This window comes from Girardinichthys multiradiatus, chromosome 12 (assembly GCF_021462225.1).
Source record: "Girardinichthys multiradiatus isolate DD_20200921_A chromosome 12, DD_fGirMul_XY1, whole genome shotgun sequence".
Classification (NCBI taxonomy): Eukaryota; Metazoa; Chordata; class Actinopteri; order Cyprinodontiformes; family Goodeidae; genus Girardinichthys; species Girardinichthys multiradiatus.
In genome coordinates, this window is record NC_061805.1 from 13,498,572 (window position 1) to 13,521,634 (window position 23,063).

Consider the following 23,063-nt stretch of genomic DNA (forward strand, 5'->3'; position numbering starts at 1 on the left):
TAAAAAAAAAACATCAAGCTGAAGCTGAATTAGACCTTGCAACATGACTGTGACCCTGCAACATGTCAATATTAAGTTTGTGATTTGGGAAACATTTATTCCATACATTTTGATAACAAACCAAACAGGGCAGTTTTCATTAATTAAATTAAAGCCATTATACTGTACACAACTCAATTTGTTAAGAATATGAGTTGCACATTTTAAATTCATACCATTTATGTAAATATATTCTAACAATTCTAAATAAGTGTGAATGAAATTAGTCATCAGTTTGGAGCTTTGGCTCTCATTTTTGGTTCTGCAGTCAGGAAAAACTGCTGGTGTATCAATATACTATCCTTTCCATCTCTTTGAGTGACAGCTCATAGGAAAGCAGCTCTTATTGTGCTGATGTCCTGCAGAATTTCCCAGCTTCGGCTTGGGCTGCAAGGAGCTTAGAATAAGCTCAAGCGGCACATGTGAACGGACCGAGCTGTGATTACTGATGCTGCTCCTGTCCATCGGCATTAAGGCTTAAACCATCTGAGGCCACGCCGATATTCTTCTTGATGACTGGTCTCAGTAACTGCAGTCGGGACCTCAAGTTGTCTCTTGGCAGAATAAAACGCTACATCAATACATCATCTGAGAGCAGCACATTAAGGAGGAGCACTCATCAAACTGAGAATGAAACCTGGAGGCCTTTAAACTTAGCACAAGGGCACTGTACTGGTAAATGACACATGCTAGCAGTATATATTATTGTATTTTGCAGCTAAGTGAAATTCTCATTATACACCTTGTTGGAGCCAAGAGGTTGCGTTAACGGCAAATCAATGCCTGCATTCCAATAATAACTTCTCCCCAGAAAGAAAAGAAAGAAGCGTTGCCTTGGAGGTCAGTGAGAAATTTGGTTGTGATATTCACAGTATGCTATGAATGAACAATTTCTTATTAGTGATCCATAACATTCATAAATATGACATCACACAGAGGTCAATTTTTTTCAGCCACTGGACAACAGGTTGGAGAAGAACCAATATTTTTGCATGGGAGATAAAAAAAACACATACTGTTTGACAACTACAGTGGCATCTTGGGGTCGCCAACTGGCCAAAGGAACCATTAGACATTATGTTCACAGACAGACAGACAGACAGACAGACAGACAGACAGACAGACAGACAGACAGACAGACAGACAGACAGACAGACAGACAGAGACAGACAGACAGACAGACAGACAGACAGACATATTTTGCACACGTCAATTACATACAGTATTTCTAGCTGCAGGTATAGATAACGTAGGCATCTCACACATACATAGCAACATTAGCAACATTTTCCAAACATTTCCCACATATACAGCTACATAGATATTACATATATGGCACCCATCCGTCCCGCTATTCTATACTTCCCCTCATAAACATAAGAAGAACAACACATCACAGGAAACACAAGGAAATTAATCATTGTCACTGAGGGGACAAAACTCTTCTTGAAAACAGTTTTTTTCCAGGCTAGAGTTCCTTATCTGCGGCCAAATGGGAGTATCCTAAAGAACCGGTTCAAAGGATGGTCAGGACTGTCTGCTATGTGCGTGCAAGGCGTATGGTAACTATTTGGATTTGAATCAGGCAAGCTAGGAGTAGGCTAACAACCTGACCCCTGCTGCGACCAGCGTGAGGTCCGACAATCTTACACTGTGCAAACAGAAAAGGCTGGATTTTTCTGGTCAGCAACTTCTAACATCATTTTAGATACAGTCTCTGTTGCACACGTTTCTATGTGATGGTGACATGTTCATTGAAGTTTATTGTCTATGGTAAGGCCCATGTATTTGAAAGTACTGACCTATTCAATTGGTTGACCATGAATAGCAATGTGATAATGTCCAGGGGATAATTTTTATGTGTACACAACCAGTTATTTTGTTTTGTCAATGTTGAGTTGAGTTGAAGATAGTTATTGGAAAACCACATTACAAAGTCTTTGATTGATTGGTGGTGGGGGACTGTGATGGAACTGTTGTCTGTGAGTAGTCTGACTATGGCTGTATCATCTGCGTATATGCTACGCCCTGGGGGGCTCCAGGAGTTTGGTGGTATCATCACCAACACTGGGGGGCTCCAGTGTTGGTGATGATGGCTGATGATATTGTTGTCTTTATTTTCAATGTCTGTGGCCTATTGCTGAGAAAGTTATATATCCAGTGAATGAGGAGAGAGGTGACATTTAAGTGATATAGTTTCTTGATGAGTTGATGGGGCTGGGTTGTGTTCAATGCAAAGCTGAAGTCAACAAACAGAACTGACGCAAAGCTATTAGGAGTCTCAAGATGGTGATGGAGCGAATGAAGAAGACATGCTACTTCGTTCACTGTTCCTCTTTCAGCTAGTATGAAAATTGGTAAGGGTCTAGTAGTGGGCTGACAGTTGATAGGATGAGGTGCAGTATGATTTTTTCAACACATTTCATGACTATTGGTGTAAGAGCAACAGGGCGAAAGTGGTTGGGCTCTGTGGGTTGGGGTGTCTTAAGTACAACTATAATTGTTTATGTTTTGCAAGGAGTGGGTATTGTAGCTGTCCTGTAGTATTCCCAGAAGATGGCTGGGATGCCATCTGGCCTTGGTGCCTTGGTAATTCTGCACCTGCCCAGCTCCTGCTGCATATCTTCCTGTGTAAAGGGTGGATGGGGAAGCTCCTGAGTTTTCCTAGTAGATCCTCACAGGTAGGGGTATAGTCCTGCGTGTCAAACCGGTTGAACAAACTGTACAGGGTTTGCAAATTACAGGGTCCAGATTTTGAAAGTGGTGGTGTGTTTGTTCCTGAACTGTTAGTCGTTTGACTCTGTGGGATGCTTGTATTAACACCAGGTATATAAATATTTGTGCCAACAGTGATTTCTTAATCACTGAATATGTGAACTCAAACTAAAGGTCAGATATTTCTAGAATGGTAGTCTGTAATAATGTGTCATACCTGCTTGTGTTTTTGTTATATTACCTGGTCTAGTCCTTTGTTTTCTGTCTCCCTGCACCCCAAGCCCACACCGGTTCTGTGTTTTCCCCTGATTGTCTTTTCACAATTGTCACTGGTTCCCCCTGCTGTTCAGTTTTTGTATTTAGGCGTGTTTTTTTCCTTTGTTCCCCGCTGGTTCCTTATGTATGTGTATGTACGATCTCGTGTGTTGGCTACCCTGTCTGTGTCCTGCCATGGATAATAAAGACTCATCTTATCTAAAAAACCTCAAGCTTCAGGAGTTCTTCCCCCATATTGGTCCATCAAAAACCATATTATGACATAATGATACTGTGATAAAAATTTATTTTAAGGGTTGCTCATCTGATCTTTAGCAGGACTGCCAACACATTTGCATCTGTGCATACTGTAAATGGCACAATTCAAAAATGTTCAGAAAGAGCAACTTAGTACTTCGAAATTTGGCTAATACTACAATATCGATATAGATTTAATTCAAGCAAAAACAGATCAGACAAGTTGGTTCATTATTCCAGCTCCAGCAAACCCCAAGCAAAAGGTAAAAAAAATCTTACATTGTTCGCCTGACCATAAACAACTTTTACTCTACAGAAGTAAATAGTTTCTGCACTGCAGTAGCCCACTGTGTATTATCAGTAGGCAAATGTGAAAGCAAACCATATATGGGCTACTGGATTTCTATTTGTATCCATGTTACCCACATGAAGTAGTTGGTGACCTCTTTTAAAAGGTTGCTATGCTGTCCCACCTTATTTCCTTTGAAATCCTTCAAGGTTTACTTCTCTACATAGTGCCATTTTCTAATTGATTGGCTGGTGTTCTTATTTTAAAAGCCAAATCTTACCAGTGTTGAGGTCTTTATACTCCTGGGATGTGTGTTCGTTCTGGTGCACCCATTCACCATTGCATTTGAAGAAGATCTGTAAGGCGGGCGTGGCTCGACAGCGCAGCTTGATGGGGTTGCTTTTAACAATGTACGCATCCTCCGGCTCCTGGATGAAGTGCGGCAGAGTGCCTTGCACTGAGGGCATGGTATCTGACTGCCCGCCTGAGGAACCTGCAAACACAAATCCTCGGTTACTTCAAAAAAGCCGGAATAAGAAACAGGCAGTCTGCCAAAGACAAATACAGAGTTGTTTTCAGTTGGATTCACAATTTGGCAATGAAAAAAAAACTGTTAGCTCTGCTTTATTTAGCTAACACAAGTATATAAAAAGTGGCTGGGAATTTAAAAAGAAAGCTCAAATGACAGATTTCTGTATTCCCTATTCATCAAAAGCCAAAATACTGTGGGAAGATGGAGCATACACACAACACAAATCATCCCTTTCTTTCTTGTTCTAGCAGACCTGTTCCTCTCAGAGCAATTTGCAGATAAATGAAATCAGAGAGGAACAAGTGGAGATAAATTAGGAGGAGGCTAATTATCAAAATTGTGGCTGTGGAGTCTGAATACATCTTATCTCACCATGGATTTTGATTCAGAGAAAAATAGACTTTGTGCCAGGGGCAACAGAACTACATCCTCAAAGAAAACTCATGCCACAACACTATTTTTGTTTGATGCTGGTAAAAGAACAGCCCAGTTTTTCACTATTGCATATCATGGCAGCTCATCAATCTGAGGACAGGTTTGAAAAGGTAGATCTTGGAGACTGAAAGAGGGTGACTAGAAGTATTTCTTTTTTCATCTTATAGCCAACTTGTGGCCTTACACAGCATGCTGTTCTTCCTTCCTCTGGAGCAGAGTGTTCACTGCATTCGGAAACAATGAGGAACAGGACGTTTGTGCTCCTGCCATCCCCATGATGCTTCTAAGAACAGCACCTTAACCCCATCAAGGCAGCTCCAGTTGAGCTATTCAGTGCTGTAAAAGGCTAGGGAAGCCATTACACCCCCCAACTTCCTCCTCATCACATCCAACTCTGTCCAGTGAAATCAAATCTGACTTCTCTGCACATCTTTCCATCAATGTTACCCTTGTTAAATGGGTAAATGAATGGATGCAGTGGTAGAGAGGAACCGAACACAAACAGGAAATAAAATTAAAAAATGGAAATAATATGCAGACGGTACCTACTGTTACACAGGCAAACGTCTACCATATATTAACTAAATGTACTCCATTGTATTATTCATACTGCTATTATCATCCGTTTTCCTTATATTCATTGCTTATTATTATAAGTTTGGAAATATTTAGAATTAAAACAATAACAAAACTAACAAAACTTTAGGAACGGGAACAGCCATCCAATGATGCTTTCTCCATTGTCCTTAAATATGTTTGAAACCCTTCAGTTCAATTAGGCTGCACAGCTTCAGTTCCAGTTGTAGTTTGTTGAAAGTAGAAGGGTCATTGTAAGAAAATGCCTCCCAAGTTCTATACATACTGAAGGAACCCTGAATGCAATCAAAGCTTGTGAGGAGAGGCTGTAGTTCCCCTGTTTATGTCATATATAGGATGTTAGATGCACTGGTAGTAAACCAATTACTGATTTATAAATGAAAATATACTAATGCAATAGTCTGTGTAATGGCCAGTTAATCAAAGAGTCTGAACTCCAATGGTGGATTAAAGTTTTGGACCCTTTGGATTTTAAAATGGTTTTTCAGGGAAAATTAAAGTTTCTCTATATTTAGTAAAAAAAAAAAAGTACTTCATTCATATCCTCTTTTCGAGCTTTAACTATCATTCTTATCTTTGGGGAAACTGCTTTAAAAGACTGTTAGTACTTTGTGTTATAAGGTGGAATCCAGGCCTGTTCCCCCCACCAGTATCTGTTGAAAAGCTATTTTGGAACCAACATTGCCAGCCTCTGTCTGCACACTGTACCGTGTCTCCAGAAAACTTTGCAGGCATCTTTGTCATAACTTTTTTTGCTGAGTGAACACTAATGCTCATCATGTATCATGATTCACCTGCAGATATTAGGACCCAATTGTTCACCACCTTTGCCACCATTTTAAGTGTTGCTACCTTTAAAAAAATGTGAAGTACTTAGTGGTGCCAGTCCAGGCCAAGCCCAAGTGGTCTTAAATGATAAATAATCACTGCTATTACTCTAATGCAATTTAGAAAAAAAGAATGGGCATTAAATTGTCTTTTCAAAAACCCAGTGAACAGGATGGTAGAACACTTAGGAAACAGATTACAGTAAGAGGAAAGGAAAGGTAAAATACTTAATACTTCCTCCTACACATCATGGTTAGGAAAGACATATTACAGACTTTTCAGCAGATACGTTTCTCATTAGATCTCATTTTGGATGCTAGAGTTTCATTTCAATTAAAAGCAGGAGCTCAGATGATATATAAAAGAAAAAAGACAAATAACTAGCTGGAAAAACATGCTAAATGGCAGTCTGTTGTTTAAGATGACACAATGTGTGTGCATCGTTTTAGGACCCACTGCTTCTAGAACGTTTCTTGGTCACTCATTTAACAGACAGAGTATAGCCCTTTAGCTGTTCACATTTTGCCATGTTACAACTGAAACCTTAATTTATATTATTGGGCTTTTATGCGATAGATCAAAACAATATACTGCACAATTGTGCAGTGGAAGGAAAAGGAAACATGATTTTTTCTTACATTTTCATAAAAACTGAAACAAGTGTTGCATGTATACAGTCAGCACCCGGAGTAAATACTTTATAGAACCACATTTTGCTGCAGTTAACCTGCAGGTCTTTTTGGTGTCTGTACCAGCTTTTAAAATCCAGACACTGAAATTTTGCCCAATATTCTTTGCAAAATGGGTCAAACTCAGCTACATTGAGTTTGACCCATTAATTGGATATTTTCCTGGACTTTGACTGGGCATTTAAAAAAATACTTGATCCATTAACACATTCTCTGTTTAATGGTAACTTTGCCCAACCAGTCAGTTTATGTGGATGTGCATGACATGCAGTTAAACTCCGTGATTCTTTAAAACTGAAAATAATGTCAAGGAATAAATGCATCAAAAATATTCATATTTTTAGAAAAGTAAAAAAGAAAAAAAAAAGCTGTCAATAATAAAGAACAAGGTTCCAGAAACTTGGCAAATTTTGAAAAGCAAAACTAAAAAATGTTTCAGTTTGCAACTCTTCCATTTCTTTTCAGCAAACACTGTATCTGTATCCCTTGGGACAGTGAAGGTACATAACATTGAAGCATGTTAGGTGATATTTTGTAATTTAAAATTTTTTCTGAAAACACATTGTTTTTGTTTTTTTATTTATGGTTGCATAATCCCATCTTGGGTCTTCTGGCTCATCAAGGAATGTTACAGCAAGCAGGGACTGTGACCACAGTAAAATTGACTTCTCCGGTGGATTTCTATACAAGATGACCCACTGCTGAGTTTACTTCTGCAGTTGTCATATATTATGATACCCATGTCATCGAATCGTCTACTCCCAACAAGATTAAATGTAAGTATTATAAGATAAGTATAGGTCTTTCCAATTAATTGTGGCTTCTATAGTTTTATTTTCTTTCAGTCTCTAGTTGGTTCCTCGATTTTTCTTCTTTTGTCGACATTTCTTCAGTACATCCATAATTATTAACCCTTCACCAACTAGACCCTTCTCATGGCTCTGGACTCCAGTCTTCTATGCATTATAAATGTACCACCTCTTCCCAGCTCCCTCAGCCTCCACGCTGTTCCGCTCTTCTCCGCGTCCAGGTTCTCATTCTTACTCAGCCAGTCCCACTACTTGGGCTCTCAGTCTAAGGGCAGCTCCCTTCTTCCCCCCTTTCACCAGAATCATTTCATAAACTCTGCTTTACTGGTGCTGCAATGTGACAGACTCTTCCTCAGGGTATAAATAAAGATATATCTAAGATGCCATAAGAAGTATTCTGAATTTCAGGTTTGATCTAATTATCTTTATGTACCAATTAAAATATGCTTCCAAAAAATTATTTTAAAAAGTCTCCAGTCTGTTGATTTCTAATAATTTACAATAACTTGAACCTTTAGCTGAAGATGATATCATATAAATGCACAACTAATAACTACTGAGGTGGAATAATATGGTGCCCTGTTTTTTGATCATTGATAATGAATGCCAGCAAACAACGCTTGCATAACAGTGGCGACTATTTCTGAAGCTTTGTTACAATGGTTCTCAAAGGTGTTCAGACCCGTGTTAAAAATGACAGATTTCTGATATGTAAAAAAGAAGACTTTAATACATTTTTTATATCTTTTTCCAGCTTAAATGTAGCATTTTGTCTGCACAATTTTCTTTAAGAAAAGTTTTTTTTCAACCCATCCATAGAATTTGGAATTTTTTGTGGGTGCAAGCCAGGCAGAGTCAAAAATTGGCAAAGATGGTGAAAAGATGTAAAAAAATAAAGTTTTTCCATTCTAATTATGCAAATTGGTAGATGCAGAGCATATTACAAAATATTTTCACCAAACATACAACAATAGAAAATGAACCTTTGATAAACATTTTACTAGGAGAATATAAAATAATATAAAAAGATGCATTTGAAATGCAAGTCAGTGGCACAAAGAGGTGCAGAAGAGACACATTGTTTGATTGTGTGAATGTTGATAATATTATGTTTGTCAACATGTGATTTTGAGTCAAAATCAGGTTATTCAGCTCTTTGGAGCAGTCAGTCTTGCTATTGAAGCAGATCAGCTGATAGTTTTGCTTTTTTTTTTTTTTTTAGAGTTTCTTAAGTTATCACACTTCAGCAAGTTATGTGCAGTTGACTTTAGCTCCATCAGCAATTTTTAGCCAAAACAAAAAAAAAAGATTCAGCATTCACACTGAAGTTTTGCAGGGAATGTATTTCTTTTTCTAGTTTTATTTAAAAGGCATATTGAACACAAGAGAGGAAAAAAAAATATGGAAAAGGACAACTCACCCCAAATACACAACCTGACCAAAGTTTATGTAATTTGCAAAGTTCAGCAGAAAACAAAAGTTAAAACAAAAATATGTGAAAGCAGTCCAGGAGTGTTAAAGGTACCTGTACAAAGGAGTTATTGAATAAAAGTTACATAATATGTGGAAAAAGCTTTAAAATTTTTCATCCTGGTCTCTTCACTAAACAAAACAATTTAAACAGGATTGTAGACATTTTTCTTGATCCACTGTACTTGTTATAACTTATCAGTGTGACAAAAAACTTCAGCAGAAAGTCTGCCTCACTATTTTTCTACTATTATTTAAGGCAACAACACATATAATAGTTGGTGCGTAAATCCGCCTCCACTCAGCACCTTTGTAACCACCGAGCATCCCTGCTCTAATCAGCTAATTGCTGCTGTGGTGGATAATAAAATACTCGAGCACGGCCTTGCTTCTTTCTTTTTATTTTAATGATCTGCTGTGTCCTTTTCTCTTACTGCTTAGGCATTTGGCATATTTAGAAGTAGCAGATAATTGGAACAAGGTGACAATTCACGCTCCATAAGCCTGCAGCCATGGAGCCTGCTGGTTTACCTGTGATGGATGCTCATAAATAGCGTTAATGAGATGACTGCAGCTCCTATAAGTCACTTATGTCCTCATTACGCTGGTTAATTTTAACACTGCCTTTGAAAGGTTTCTTTGCCCTGTTGGCTGCCTGTCACAGATTTCCACGTGACTTGGTGCGAGAGTCAGTGGAGCAGACATGCAGCAGATAAATGCACCTGGGTAACGGGACGTCTGGCTCAGGCTGGCTGACAATGCCTCCGAGCCAGGGGACTGTGTTAAACAAAAGCAGATTCAAATCTACAATCTCTCAGTGACATGCCAGGTCAATAAGCATTGCACATCCTGTTTGGATATGCAAGAGGGGCTTGAGACTGTACAGCTTTTATTAATGAAGAGCAGAGGCATGGGACTGTGGAAGAGCAACTCGTACCACAACCCCACAAAATGTACATCACATAACACCACATTACAGCGAGAGTTGTTTGCTTCTAAACACCAAAAGCTAAATAATTTTAAAATGGACAAATCAAAACAAGCAATAAGCTGACCCCTATGATCTAAACCTGTTACAGTAGATGTTTTGATAACTGATCATTGCTTTGATTCATTACTGAAGGTGTGCTGTTGACAGAATAATCATGTTCATCAAGGAATCATCTTAACCTATTTCATTTTCTAAAAGCGCAGGATGAGTAAGATGAACAAGGTTTCTCTGGAGAAAAATTTGAGATAAGTTAAAATGAAGTTAAAGAAACAATCAGAGATGCACCGATCAGAACTTTGATGCCAATATCTGGTTTGTATAATTTTGACCTGCCAATAACATTTACTCCAGCTGTGCATGGAGCGATCCCACAGATTGTAGCAGAACATATCTACCAGCATTATACAAACATGTATAAACATCTTATGATATTATTATGACAATCTCGTTTCCACATAGGATTCAGCAACATGAGTTTGGATGAACGTTTTCCACAAGAAGCAGGCTGTTAAGTAGAAGTGCTGACTCTCACAGCCTCTGAAGAACTGTGCTAATGAGAGTTGGTAGATTTTGGGAACATCACTTTCAATTTGTGTTATGTTTCATTTCAAAATACATTCTTGATTCAAAAAACAGTTAGGATGCACTAGTTTTAAAACTGCACCTCTGCTCACTCTGCATGAAATAATTTACTCATGCCCTTAACCCACTATATTGTAATATACAAGGGCGTCCTCAACAAATTAGATTTTAGACCCTGAAATTAGATTTTAGGCTCTGAGAAAATAATAAGAGCTGGATAAAAGTTTCATAAAGGCGCATCCAAGGGCTTCAGCTCTCAATCGATGAATGTTAAGCACAATGTTTGCTCTACAGGTACTTGTTCATATGGATCGTACTGGTATTCCATCAGATTATTGCTTGCACTGTTGTAAAATCTGTGAATGTAAATCAATTTAGAAAAGAATAAAGTGAAATATTAAAGACAATATATGATCTCGGTATAATTTTCAAACAACTGCAAAACCTAGACAGAACAGGAACATACCATCTTCAATGTTGCTGCACAGCTGTGAAATCCACTCTACCTTATCCTTTCCTGGTTGAGGTAGAATGCGGTGTGTCACAGCAGATAAGCTGGATTAACACAGCCAGAAAGCTGAACCAATGAGACTTCACAAAGAAACAAAGAAGTCATTATGTTGGACAAAATAGTACTAAACATAGCAACGGTCTCCCTTTGCAAGGGATTCTCCCAAGACAAACTACATCAAAGCAGGAATGTTTTGGAGACCCATGACCCTGCCACCTTGACACAGGTATTGGACTCTTTACAAAACCTAGCATTTGCTGGGCAATGGCTTCTCCATCACATGCTTAAACTGCTATATGATGATGGGAAGAAGAATGGGATGAGAGGTAGGGAGCAATCCTACTAGTATTGTGAAGACACACAAGGATGTCACTGAATGCATTCACCCATTGGGACTTTTGAGAGTCATTCAGGGGACCCTAATGGCACAGCAGTAGGTCAACAGCAACTTGCTGTGTGTAGAGGCAACAGCAAGTATCGAGGGAATGCCTGTGACACGAGTCCTCCTGTTTCCAGCCGGGTCCCCGATCTTTCTTCAGTCAGAAAACCACACACTTCAATGTATTCTATTGGTATCTGGTGTGATAAACTACCATAAAGTGGTGCATTTAATTAGGCCAGAAAACATCCCAAGCATTGAACACTCAGAGCTGTTCAATCCATCCTCATCTGAAAATAGAAAGATTATGGCATAACTATAAACCAACCAAGACATGGCCTTCCACCTAAACTAACAGGATAACCTTAACCTGATAAGCAGCAAATGGGCTAATAGTATAACAGCATTTCCTCAACAAGGACATGGAAGCAGGCCAAAGTTAATAGGAAGATACGAGTTAAACACACAGCAGTTCTAGCAGATAACCTGTTGGAGGCTGTGAAATACTTGCAGCAGAGGTTTACCTTTTAGCAGGGGCCTTAAGCATTAAGCCAAAGTTTGAATGGTATGCTTTAGATTAAATACATTTTCTGTGTTCAAAATGGCCTAGTCAAAGTCCAGACCTAAATCTAACTAAATATCTGTGGTAAGACTTGAAAATTGCTGTTCAGAGGTTCTCTACATCCAACCTGACTGAGTTTGAACAGTTTTTAAAGGAGAAGGCAGAAAACGTTTGGACTTTAGATGTGCGAAGTTGTTACAGACATACTACAGAAGACTCGCAACTCTACTTGAAGTGAAAGAAGAATATACAAAGTATTATGAGGGGACTGAATGCAAACGCATATCACAATTTCCAGATTTATATTTGTAAAAGAAAAACTTAAAAAGAAGTTGGACAAATCATTTTCCGTCCAATTCACATTTATGAACCACTTTGCGTTGGTTTATCTCAATAAAATACATTGAACCTTTTAACATGACAATATACAAGCAGGTTTGTGAATACTTTGGCAAGGCACTGTTTACATCTTACATCAAAGCTATAAACTAAAAACACCAAATGAAAGGCAGTGTTACCCTGCTGTGCCTTGTCTCTAGGGGTTACGGAGACGCAATGGAGATATGTGTGTGTGTGTGTGGAAGGGGGTTCAACAAAGACTTGGTTGAGCTACAGCTGTTTTGCTGACTCAGAGGTCAAACAAAGATAGAAATAGGTCCCCATAAAATGATTATCTGACAAGTAATTCCTCGCCTTCTTTTTTTAGATGAGAGCCTGGCTGATATCATAAAAAGTGTAGCCATTATTTGTGGTGTTTGTTTTAATAAATGATGAAATCTTGTTGCCTTTCATGAAATTCACCATATCCACTGCAACTAAATCATATTATGAGCTTTATAAATCTACACACACCTTGGTTTTGACAAATAAACAACTGGCTGACTGATGTAATCTCAAATTGCTTCTTTTTAAAAGGTAAGTGATGGCAGCTCACTCTCACTGATGGACATATATTGGGGCATTGTTTTGGTATCGGTTGTAAAAGATGCAGAAATTGAAAGAAAAAGAAATTCTGAAACATAACAGGACTTTATACTCGTCCTTCCTGATCCTCCTGGCTGAGCAGAACATTGCTATTTCACAGAGCACCTCCAGAGACATAGTCCTTACATACGTTTCCTGTTATATTCATGAGATCACTAGGGATTTCCTGTGGTAAAGAAAGGTGGGCGCCAAATCTGAGGTGTGCCAGCAGTGTGAGTTTTGGTTCTACGTGGTGAGGACCCTTTCAGCTTCAGTCCTCCATATTTTAAAAGGCAAGGAGTGAGATGTCAGAGCGATCCTTGACACCATAGTAAATCCAGCAGCTGAATAGGAATACACACGGCAAGGAGAGACCGCTGAATGAACTCCACATTAGAGTCACCAGAAACACTAATAGGTCACAGATGTCAGTGAATACACCCCTTTAAGGGAGAAATACACACACACAAGTGCCTTAAAGGGATACTGAAATAAATTCAATGACATTCACTCTAACCTGAGCTTGAACTTGAGATAAACTTGATTGGAATCTTTAGAGAGCAGTAGTTCTGATTCTAAAAATACTTTTTATGGCTGCCTTTCTCATGTGAGTTAGCATCCATAAAAACATGTTCACACCTGCTGCCACACACTGTGAGAATAAACAAACCTAATTCAGGACTTCTTAATTTGGCTGTGAAGGAATATTTTATTTATGAAGCTGCACTTCTACTTTCTGACAGGAAACCCTTTATGCTTAATATTTTCTTAATTTAACTGTATATTAATATTTATCAGCCCATTTTGATTTGACATATGCCGCCAAAACATTATTCATTATGCCACTTGCAAATGTAACACTAACAAAATAACTATTGCCACAATTATTGCTACTCCTAATGACGCTTTTATTTAACTTTAAACATAACAAAAGTGCTATTTTATTTTTTGTTGTTTAGTTTTTTGTTGGTGACAGTTTCATGGAAGTTCTAATTAGTATTCTTTGACTTCCTGTGGTGTAAATATAAGATGACACTGGGGCCCATTTCTTTGAGATAATGGATGAAGAGCCATATATCTCTTGCAACCACGCAGTAAGGAGGTTGGTAAGGGAGGTTGGTCTCTAAAGGTTTTTTAACAGAACTGCGAGAAACAGCATTATCTTGGTCAATATCGAACAAGTCTCCATAGTAACCATTAGACAGTAACTACTTGCAAACAAAATCTAGATATCAAGCAAAGCAGAGTGGTCTAAGATTCCTCTCTCTCTCTGCTCCAACCAAGCATTAAATATAAAATATATACATATATATACACACACACACACACACACACACACACTTTGGTGGATATAAAAAAATTAAAAGATAGCTGTAATATTGTTTACATAGTGTTTTTGAAACCAAAACACAACATGTAGCATTTTGTGTGCTGTTTGTCATTCAAAAACATTGTAATTTGAGACCAGTATGAAAACCATGATATATACTGTAGACTAGTCAAACCATGGCTTATTAACTCTATAAAGATTACAAATAATTTTTTTAATACTTTGTAACTGGTGAAACATTATTTGTGAAAAGAAAATACCGAAAAAAAGGATTCTTTGTTTTCTCCCAAATATTCTTACAATCTCATCTTTCTCATGAACCCAGTATAGTATATTATTGGATGTTTTATCAGACTCAAATCATTTACAATGAGTGAACTGGGAATGTATTTGAGCCACCAGTAAAAGCCTTTTTGTGTAGCTCTTTGCTGGTGTAGATGATAAAAGCTTCTCTGCTAATGTCCTACTAACCCACCATTGTTATCTTCACACCTAAAAATCCACCAATCACAACTGAAATGGGTTTCTGTGAACACAAATATAGCCTTAAGTCTGGCAAGATGGATTCTCTCATGGAAGTACTGTGGAAGTCCTGTAAGATGTCTGCTAACCTCTGTGGTGGAAAGGAATCCTGATGGAATGTACAATGTGAAAATGTCAGGTACAATATTATAAAACAGGAATTTTACACTACTGAATGAAAAAGAATGACTAATAATGTCACTGTAAAAATGGCAAAAAAATGTGCATGGTGGTCTGTCAAATACAGGAGGATTAAACCTTTTCGGGTGAAGGCTCAATGTCTGCAGCCTCCCAGAATGAAAGCGGAGCTGGCCACATTGTTTACAGATTCACATATTGTGGTATGACATTTTCGAGCAATTTTCCTGCCTCGGTACCCATCATCCTGCCTGTACGCTTCTCAGCAAAGCCTCTTACATGGCCTGTAATCAATTTTAAAAGGTTGAACAGTATGAAAAGCAATTACATGGCCCATGTGTCCGCTGTCAGGCATCTGGTAAGTCTGCAGTTTGAGAGGTGGCTTCCCCAGCGATTGCAGTGCATAGATCTGGAGCTCTGCCAGTTATAGGTTGTTTCTGTTAGGTCCTCCTGTTACACCAGAGGCCCAAGCAGCCTTAAAGGCCTGATTGACTGAGACAGGATCTGACAGTTATTGACAGCCTCCTGCACTTCCCAGAAAGGGCAACAGAGAGAGAAACTGGAAAGCATATACCCCATGTTTGGTCTGCTCACAGATCCGGTTTCTGTTTAGGGTTCAGCGTGAATGTTTTCTTTTAAAATATCTGAAAGTGTTTCTTATTGACTGAAAGGTCAATATGGCCCATTGAATATCTGAAGCTCTAGTTGTTCTACAGTAACACTTGTCCTAATATGTTCTGTTTTTCACTTTTTCAAATTACTTATATACGTTGTTATTTATGTAGTTTTATGGCTCTTTTCCATTAGTACCAAGTCAGCTCTTCTACTAGACTTCACAAGCGTTCAGTAGTTCTCTATTGCAGTTGAGTATCACTTCTATGTAGGTGGGGTCGTCATGTTTGGTGAAATGATTTCCCTCTTTTCTCATCAGCCAATAAGCATGAAAATGTCTGTACCTCACTCTGACATTGCATTATGAGCACGCTTGGAACCCCAGTTGAGTAGATAATCTGGTACCACAATCAAAACCTAAAATTCAAGTTGATTTGAGTCTAGTTAAGCTGAGTAGGTTTTAAGAGGAAAAGGGGCTTTAGTGTTACCAACTTGTATGTTTGTTTACTTTAAGAAAAGAACATTTAAAAAAAATCAGAAAGCAGTTTTCCTGTGGTCACATTGTTTCCTGTCCAGCCCTGAAAAATGTGTTACGCATGAGTAAGTCTTGTCTAATTCTGTCACATCTTCATATTATCTGTGCCTTTTTTGATGCAGTGCCAGTTTGAATAGTTCATGCATATTAGAATCAAGCATGTAAATGTACTGTGTTTTTGTGTTTGAATGAGGTACGTTACCTACATGCGGTCAGTTAATTTTTTTTGTTTCAAGCATTTGGCATACCCAGGTGAATGGATTTTCTCCAAAACACACCATTAGCAAAGTCAGAGCTACAATTTTTAAATAGCAATTGTGTAAATGCTATTCCGGTGATACACATATGCCGAATACTTGGATTGAGAGAGCTGCAGTGCTCATGCTGTGGATTTTGTTTAAACCGAATGAACAATAAACCACCCCTCCTTGAACCGCCATCTTAACGTGGTGGAGGGGTTTGAGTGCTCGAATGATCCTAGAGGCTATGTTGTCTGAGGCTTAAATGCCTCTGGTACAGTCTCCCATGACAAACAGGCTCTTGGCGATGTGTCAGACAAAGAGCGGTTCAAGACACCTTCATGAAGACATACAATCGAGGCACGTGACATCACCCGGTACGGCAGAGTCGGGGTACCACAATGGAGCCAGGCCTTAGGTCGGACTCGTCGGAGAGCGCATAGTGCCCATCCTCTCAAGAACTGTCGGACCCAACTCAGAGGAATATTCACCCCCCTGTCCACCCTCCATCATTCGCCTCAAGTCGCAGTGGAGTTTTTTCCCCGCGGAAAAAAGGACAGTTCTCTAACTGGAAATCACAGGAACTAGTCGGCTCACTGCCTGCCAACCACAGACGCTGTGGGGAAGGACTTATTCCCCTACCTCCTTACCCAGCGCTGGCCTGGGAACGCCTTGGGCTCCCCACGGAGGAGCTGGAGGAGGTGTCTGGGGAGAGGGATGTCTGGGTGTCTCTACTGAGTCTGCTGCCCCCGTGACCCGGTCCCGGATGAAGCGGAAGACGTCGAGTACGAGTATGAGAACAATAAACCAGCAAAAAATGATATAGAATCATAGATAAAGTAACAAAGAATTGCATCCTTGAAGCAGATCGCTAATGGATGATGAAGTTCAAGGACTCATTAAACTAAAATGATAGACACATAGGTATTGTTTGATGTTGAAAAACGGTGTGTTTTGCCTTATAAACACATTAATCGCAAACTATTTGATAATGTCTCTGAAGTAAAGCAGCAGTCTGAGTTGCAACTCTTGTAAGCGGGAGAGATGATATTAAATGTTTGAGTAGGAAATTAGACAAACACCGATCTCATCTGCCGAGACAACATGTTGTCAAACTGTTATTTTTTCTCTTATATTCAGAATAGACCAAAGTAAGGACATTAGAGGAGTAAGGGCATGGTCCGGGGGTGATAAAACCAAACCAGTTTATAGCTGGGTCTAAGTTTGAACAAAATAATCCTGATCAAAGTAGTTTACAACAGAATCCATGCCCTGTCTTCAGATTGTGTTACAATGCTATGTATTGTATTTGAATTTTATATCATAGAGTAACATGAAGTACACTTGGCACTGAAATTAAACATATACATGATTTTCAACTTTATTTTCAAACACAATTTTGAAAACTGTGATGTGGTGTTCATTCATATCAAATGTCCTGCTTATTGTTGACTGAGGGTGGTGGTAGTCTTTACCAGATTTCACATCTACATATTTTTTGCAAAGCAGCTCAACCTCAGTCAAATTGGATGGAGCTTATCTAGGAACAGCAACTTTCAAGATATGATTAAAATTCTTAATCCAATTTGGATCTAGACTTTGACTGGTCCATTGTAACCCACCAATATGTTTTGATAAATGAATGCATTTTAGCTCAATGTTTATGGTTATCCTGGTGGAAGGTAAACCTCCCCCAAGTTCAAGGTTTTTGTAGCCTTTAACAAATGTTTCCCATCAGCTGTCATTAGATTCACTGACCCTGCTAAAGAAAATCATCCCAACAGAATGATTCTGCCACTTTCATGTTAAGGTATATGGCAATGTCTTTCTGTGGGTTTAAGGTTCTGCCATACTCTGACAGAACAGTGTTGTATAAAATGTTCAAAGTTTAGGATACTAATTTATAACTTAACTCCTTTTCAATCTTCTCCACAACTACTCCACAATGTACTCTAACAAATATCAGAAGACTTGCCAGAACAGCTGGATTTGCAATGAGATTACACTGCATAAAGATGGACTATATTTATTAATTAGCTTACTAATGGCAAGGGGTTACACTAGATTTTACTAAGGTGGTATCAAGGTAAAAGGGATTGAATACAAATATTCGCCATACTTTTCAGATGTTTATTCATAAAACATTTTGTATACTGTATATTATTTTTCCTCAACAATTCTACAGTAGATTGTGTTGCTGTATCACATAAAATTGGCAAAATGTGGAACGGTTCAAGGGGTATGAAAATGTCTTCAAGGTACTGTATAGTACTACCTTAAAATATGTACAATTCTAAATTAAAGAATCTTAAGAATTTTCATAATTACATGATTAAAATAAATAAAGCTAGTTTTGTGTCTTCATGTAGCCTTGTTTGAAGAAGAAAAGAGCATATTTATTATTACGATGATGGGGCTCTCAGGAAGCTGAATAACTTTGGAAGCTCAATATGAACACAGATGGTTGTAGCTAAAAGCTGCCGGCTTATGAGCTTTATATTTAGTTCTTGTAAATAAATGTGTAGTAGGACCTTTCATCCTAATCCCCAGAATGCATCTGAATCCAGCAGGCTGTTATTAGACTACAAGCCAGTGTACCAATGTCAGTGTCTGAAATAGTGATGACATAGACTTACATTTTACCACAACATCACACAGGATTGTCACACACCTAAACTAACCTTTCAGTTGTAAATCACAGGATCATCAGATTAAATATTAATCCCCAGGCATCACATAGACATGCTGTCAGGCTGTTTGATTCAACAAAAGATTAATGCTTAAGGAAAAAGGACTGCCATCTGTCTCTGCCAAGAGGTTTAAAAAAGGTTTTGAAGCTAAATTAATTCATTTTTCATTTTGTTTATTAACAATACAACATAACAACCTGTTCAGAGAAGGTTGATCTTAGGATTGTTGGAAAATATTTAAAATACTTAATAGGGTCTGCATTGCTATGCTCAAGTTAAGTTTAATAATGTGTGAAATAAAATGTATTGTGTAACTTAGTGGCTTGCTCAAAACAGCTGTGTATGTGTGTCTGACTTGGCTTGGTCTGCCCGGCGACAGTGAAGATATTTCTGTACATGTCTGAAAATAACAGCCAAAAGTAGAATAACAGGAATGTTGTGAAGGTCGAACAGACAGCTGAATGCCAGGTGTAAGAGTTCAACTGACACTCAGCTAAAAATATGTTTTTTCTTTGTAATTGTACACACCTTGCTTTTGAATAAAAACCCTGTTCTGGGGAGGAGAAGTCAGAAGTGTTTCTGATAACTTAGCTGGAACACCTCTCCCCGGCCGGGCAGAAGAAACTGTGCAGACTCTGTGCTTCCTTTTATTATTTAGTTTTACTAAAACAGTATAGCATATGACTTAGTTTTTCCAAAACAAACGAGGAGTTTCTGGGAACAACTCCATCGGGATCTAATAGGGAAGCTGTGGCAGATTTTTGTATTATGTTTTACCATATTGATCATAATTGTAAAGAGGACTGTAACTTATTAGTAGGAGGTTTAGCAATCACTTCAGGGTGTCGGGTCAGGACAGCAATTTATATGTTCAGGCGAGTTGAGATGACATAACACAATATCCGGGTCCAATCTTCGAGTTGTCTTTAATAAGGCATCAACATTGTTCCATACAGGTATCAGCAGTTTGTAAGTGTATGTGTGGTTTCTACAAGGAGAAATAAACCAATAAGCAATTCTTAGTACTAGTCTGTAAGTACTCCTTTAACAAAGATAACTAAAATTGTCCACACGGGGGAATAAACATGTGACTAAAGTCTCTCATAAGATTAAGAATTAACTAATAACTAACTATGAAAATGTACAACATTAATGCACATGAATAATAACAGCTGCCAATAATGGTCTAATGATAGATAAAGACTTACAGCACAAATAAGTCATTCAAATGTAAAATGATAGCAACAACACCAACAGAATCAGATGGAACTAAACAGAGCTTAATTACCAATACAAAGCGGCTAGCAGTTAGCTCCCCAAACTACACAGAAAACTATCTCAAATACAGCTTTAAGGCTTTTAAGAGACAAGGGTAGAGCATAAATAGTATTACTCACTTTTAATGGATGCACACAGTTAAGAGACTGGATTAAATAATATCCGTTTCATGCTGATCGTCTCAGAACAACGTAATGCACAGAACTACAGTGCATGCATTAATGTGGTCTGATAGCCATCTAGTGGTAGACATAAGAACTACATGAAAAGAAACGTTAATAGAAAACACTGAACTAGAGGGCTGAAAACAAGTCAATTACAGTCTTTTGTACAGCCGCCCCCAAATTTGGTGTTCAAATTTGCCCCCTAGGTGTCTTCATTGTCCGGTGGTAGGGTTGGCAGCTTAATCAGGCGAACAACTGGACGAGTATAAGTATAATCTGGAAAATCTGGGAATATCGCCACCTTTTCCAGATTAACTTTTTAGACTCGGGATAGACCACCTGTGGAAGGGAGGAATCCGGCCGCCCCATTAACAAGCAGTTGGGCGTGACTGGGTCTGGGTCGGCAAGGTCAGAGGAAATGTAGCCCAGAGGCCTAGAATTGAGAATGCCCTCAATTTCAACAAGGACTGTCCTTAACACCTCCTCTGGCACTGTCTGAACTCCTAGACTGATGCGTAGGGCGTTCTTTACAGATCTTACCTCACGCTCCCAAGATCCACCGAAATGAGGAGCATTTGGGGGATTAAAGCAGAAGAGAATCTGTTGAGCAGCGAGCTGATCCTTAACTGCTGGTTCCAAGGCACTGAAGGCTTCATGAAGCTCCTTACTTCCTCCTTTGAAATTAGTGCCCTGGTCTGTAAGGATCTCATAAGGCTTTCCTCTTCGAGCTATGAACCGTCTGAGTGACATTAAGAATGAATCAGTGTCCATGTTCGGGAGGAGGTCAAGATGGACAGCTCGAGTTGTAAGGCATTTGTATAGAATGCCCCACCTCTTTTCAATATGTCTTCCCACCTTTACCATCATAGGGCCAAAACAGTCCACGCCTGTTGAATAGAACGCAGGTCGGAAAAGTCTTAAACTGGAGGGTGGTAAATCTGCCATCTTCGGGACTTGAGGGCTTCCTCTCCATTTCCTGCAATCCACACAGTTATGCTGGTGCTTCTTGATAGCTTCTCTTCCTCTTAGCAACCAGTATTTCCTACGCATTTCAGCAAAAACACATTCTGATCCAGGATGGTTTAGCTGTCATATTGCTGGATCAGGAGTTTGGAGACTGGGTGAGAGGATGCAAGTAGAATGGGATGCAGCACATCTGAGCTTAAGCTTTCACATCGACGAAGCCTGCCTCCAACACGGATTAGGCCTGCAGTATGGTCATATTCAGGGGCGAGTGTTAGCACCCTGCTAGTAGATGGAAGAGCTTTGTCAGATTTGAGTAAAGCCATTTCCTCAGGGAAGTTCTCTTTCTGTGCATGTCTAAGGAGAGCAAGCTCAGCATTATGGTAGTCTTCAGCAGTGGGAGGCGTGCCACTAGCCGCCCCGTGTAGTGCTCGTGTAGTAGCTTCTAGTAGCTCTTGAAAGGTATTAAACTGCTGAACGTCGGGTATAAGCTGATCTGTTAAATCGGATGTCAGACCACAAAACACTGTACTCCTCAGCTCCTCTGTTACTTCTGTAACTTGGCCTAGAGGTACTTCAGGCCACTGGTCGGATGACTGCAGAAGAAATGAGGGTCCACTGTTCCAGCGGTTCACTCCAGTGAGCTGAGACAGCGTTTTCCCTCGTGTGATGTCGTCTGCTGGATTAGAGGCTGAGTCAACGTAGCGCCAGTCTCTGATGTCTGATAACTCCTGTATCTCTGCAACTCCCGTGCCTACAAACACTTTACAACTGGAGCCAGTTGAGCACTGTGGTGGAATCTGTCCAGTATACCACCTCTTGGATTTTGATGGTGAATTCCTTTAGCAGCACCGAAGCTAACTGTGCCCCGGTTAAGGCGCCACACAATTCGAGTCGGGGTATTGATAGTTGCTTCTTTGGGGCAACTCTGGATCTGGCAGCCACAAATGCCACTTGTATTTGTCCATTACCATCGTCACTGCGCAGATATACCACAGATCCGTAAGCGCGTTCTGACGCATCACAAAACACATGAATGGTCTGACTGGTGGTGCTACAGCCTGCGCCGCGGACAGTGTAGCATCTGGGCAAGGTGATCTGGGATAACTGAGGAAGTTCTTCTTCCCATAATTTCCAGGCTCGAAGCAGATCCTCTGGGAGATTGGGATCGTCCCAACTTCTCTTCTTATCCCAGAGACGCTGCACAATGATCTTAGCTCTGGTGGTGTATGGAATAATATACCCCAGAGGATCATACTGTTGGGCAAGAAGACGGTAGATGTTGCGCATAGTCGGTTTGGCGCAATCACTATAGGTTTGCTTATAGCGAAGTGTGTCTGACTTACACTGCCAAAACAGTCCAAGTGTGCGCTCTTGAGGTTCAGTTGACTGTTGTGCAAACCAAAGTGTACTGCTCTGTGACCTTGAGTCTTTGGGTAAATCTTCAATGACAGAAGGAACATTGCTGGCCCATTCTCGGAGCTCAAATCCACAGTCCAGGAGTAAAGTGTGCAGTCGACTCACCAGCTTCTTGCTCTGCTCTTCAGACTGGACACTCTGCAAACAGTTATCGACATAGAAGCAGCGTTCTACTGATAGGCGAACATCCTCTCCTGGGGCAGTGTGTCTCTGGACGTGAGTCTGAAGGGCAAAGGTGGCACAACATGGACTACATGTTGTCCCGAATG

The 23,063-nt window shown here is 39.4% G+C and overlaps 1 protein-coding gene across 3 annotated transcripts in view; it reads right to left on the bottom strand.

Annotated features, from left to right (window-relative positions):
• Nucleotides 1-23,063, bottom strand: part of unc5db (unc-5 netrin receptor Db) — a 450,113-nt gene that overhangs the window by 277,155 nt on the left and 149,895 nt on the right. For all 3 annotated transcript variants that reach the window (XM_047381514.1, XM_047381513.1, XM_047381512.1), the window contains exon 2: nt 3,837-4,049. In XM_047381514.1, coding sequence (XP_047237470.1) covers nt 3,837-4,049 — 213 coding nt within the window. The remainder of the gene's footprint in view (nt 1-3,836; nt 4,050-23,063) is intronic.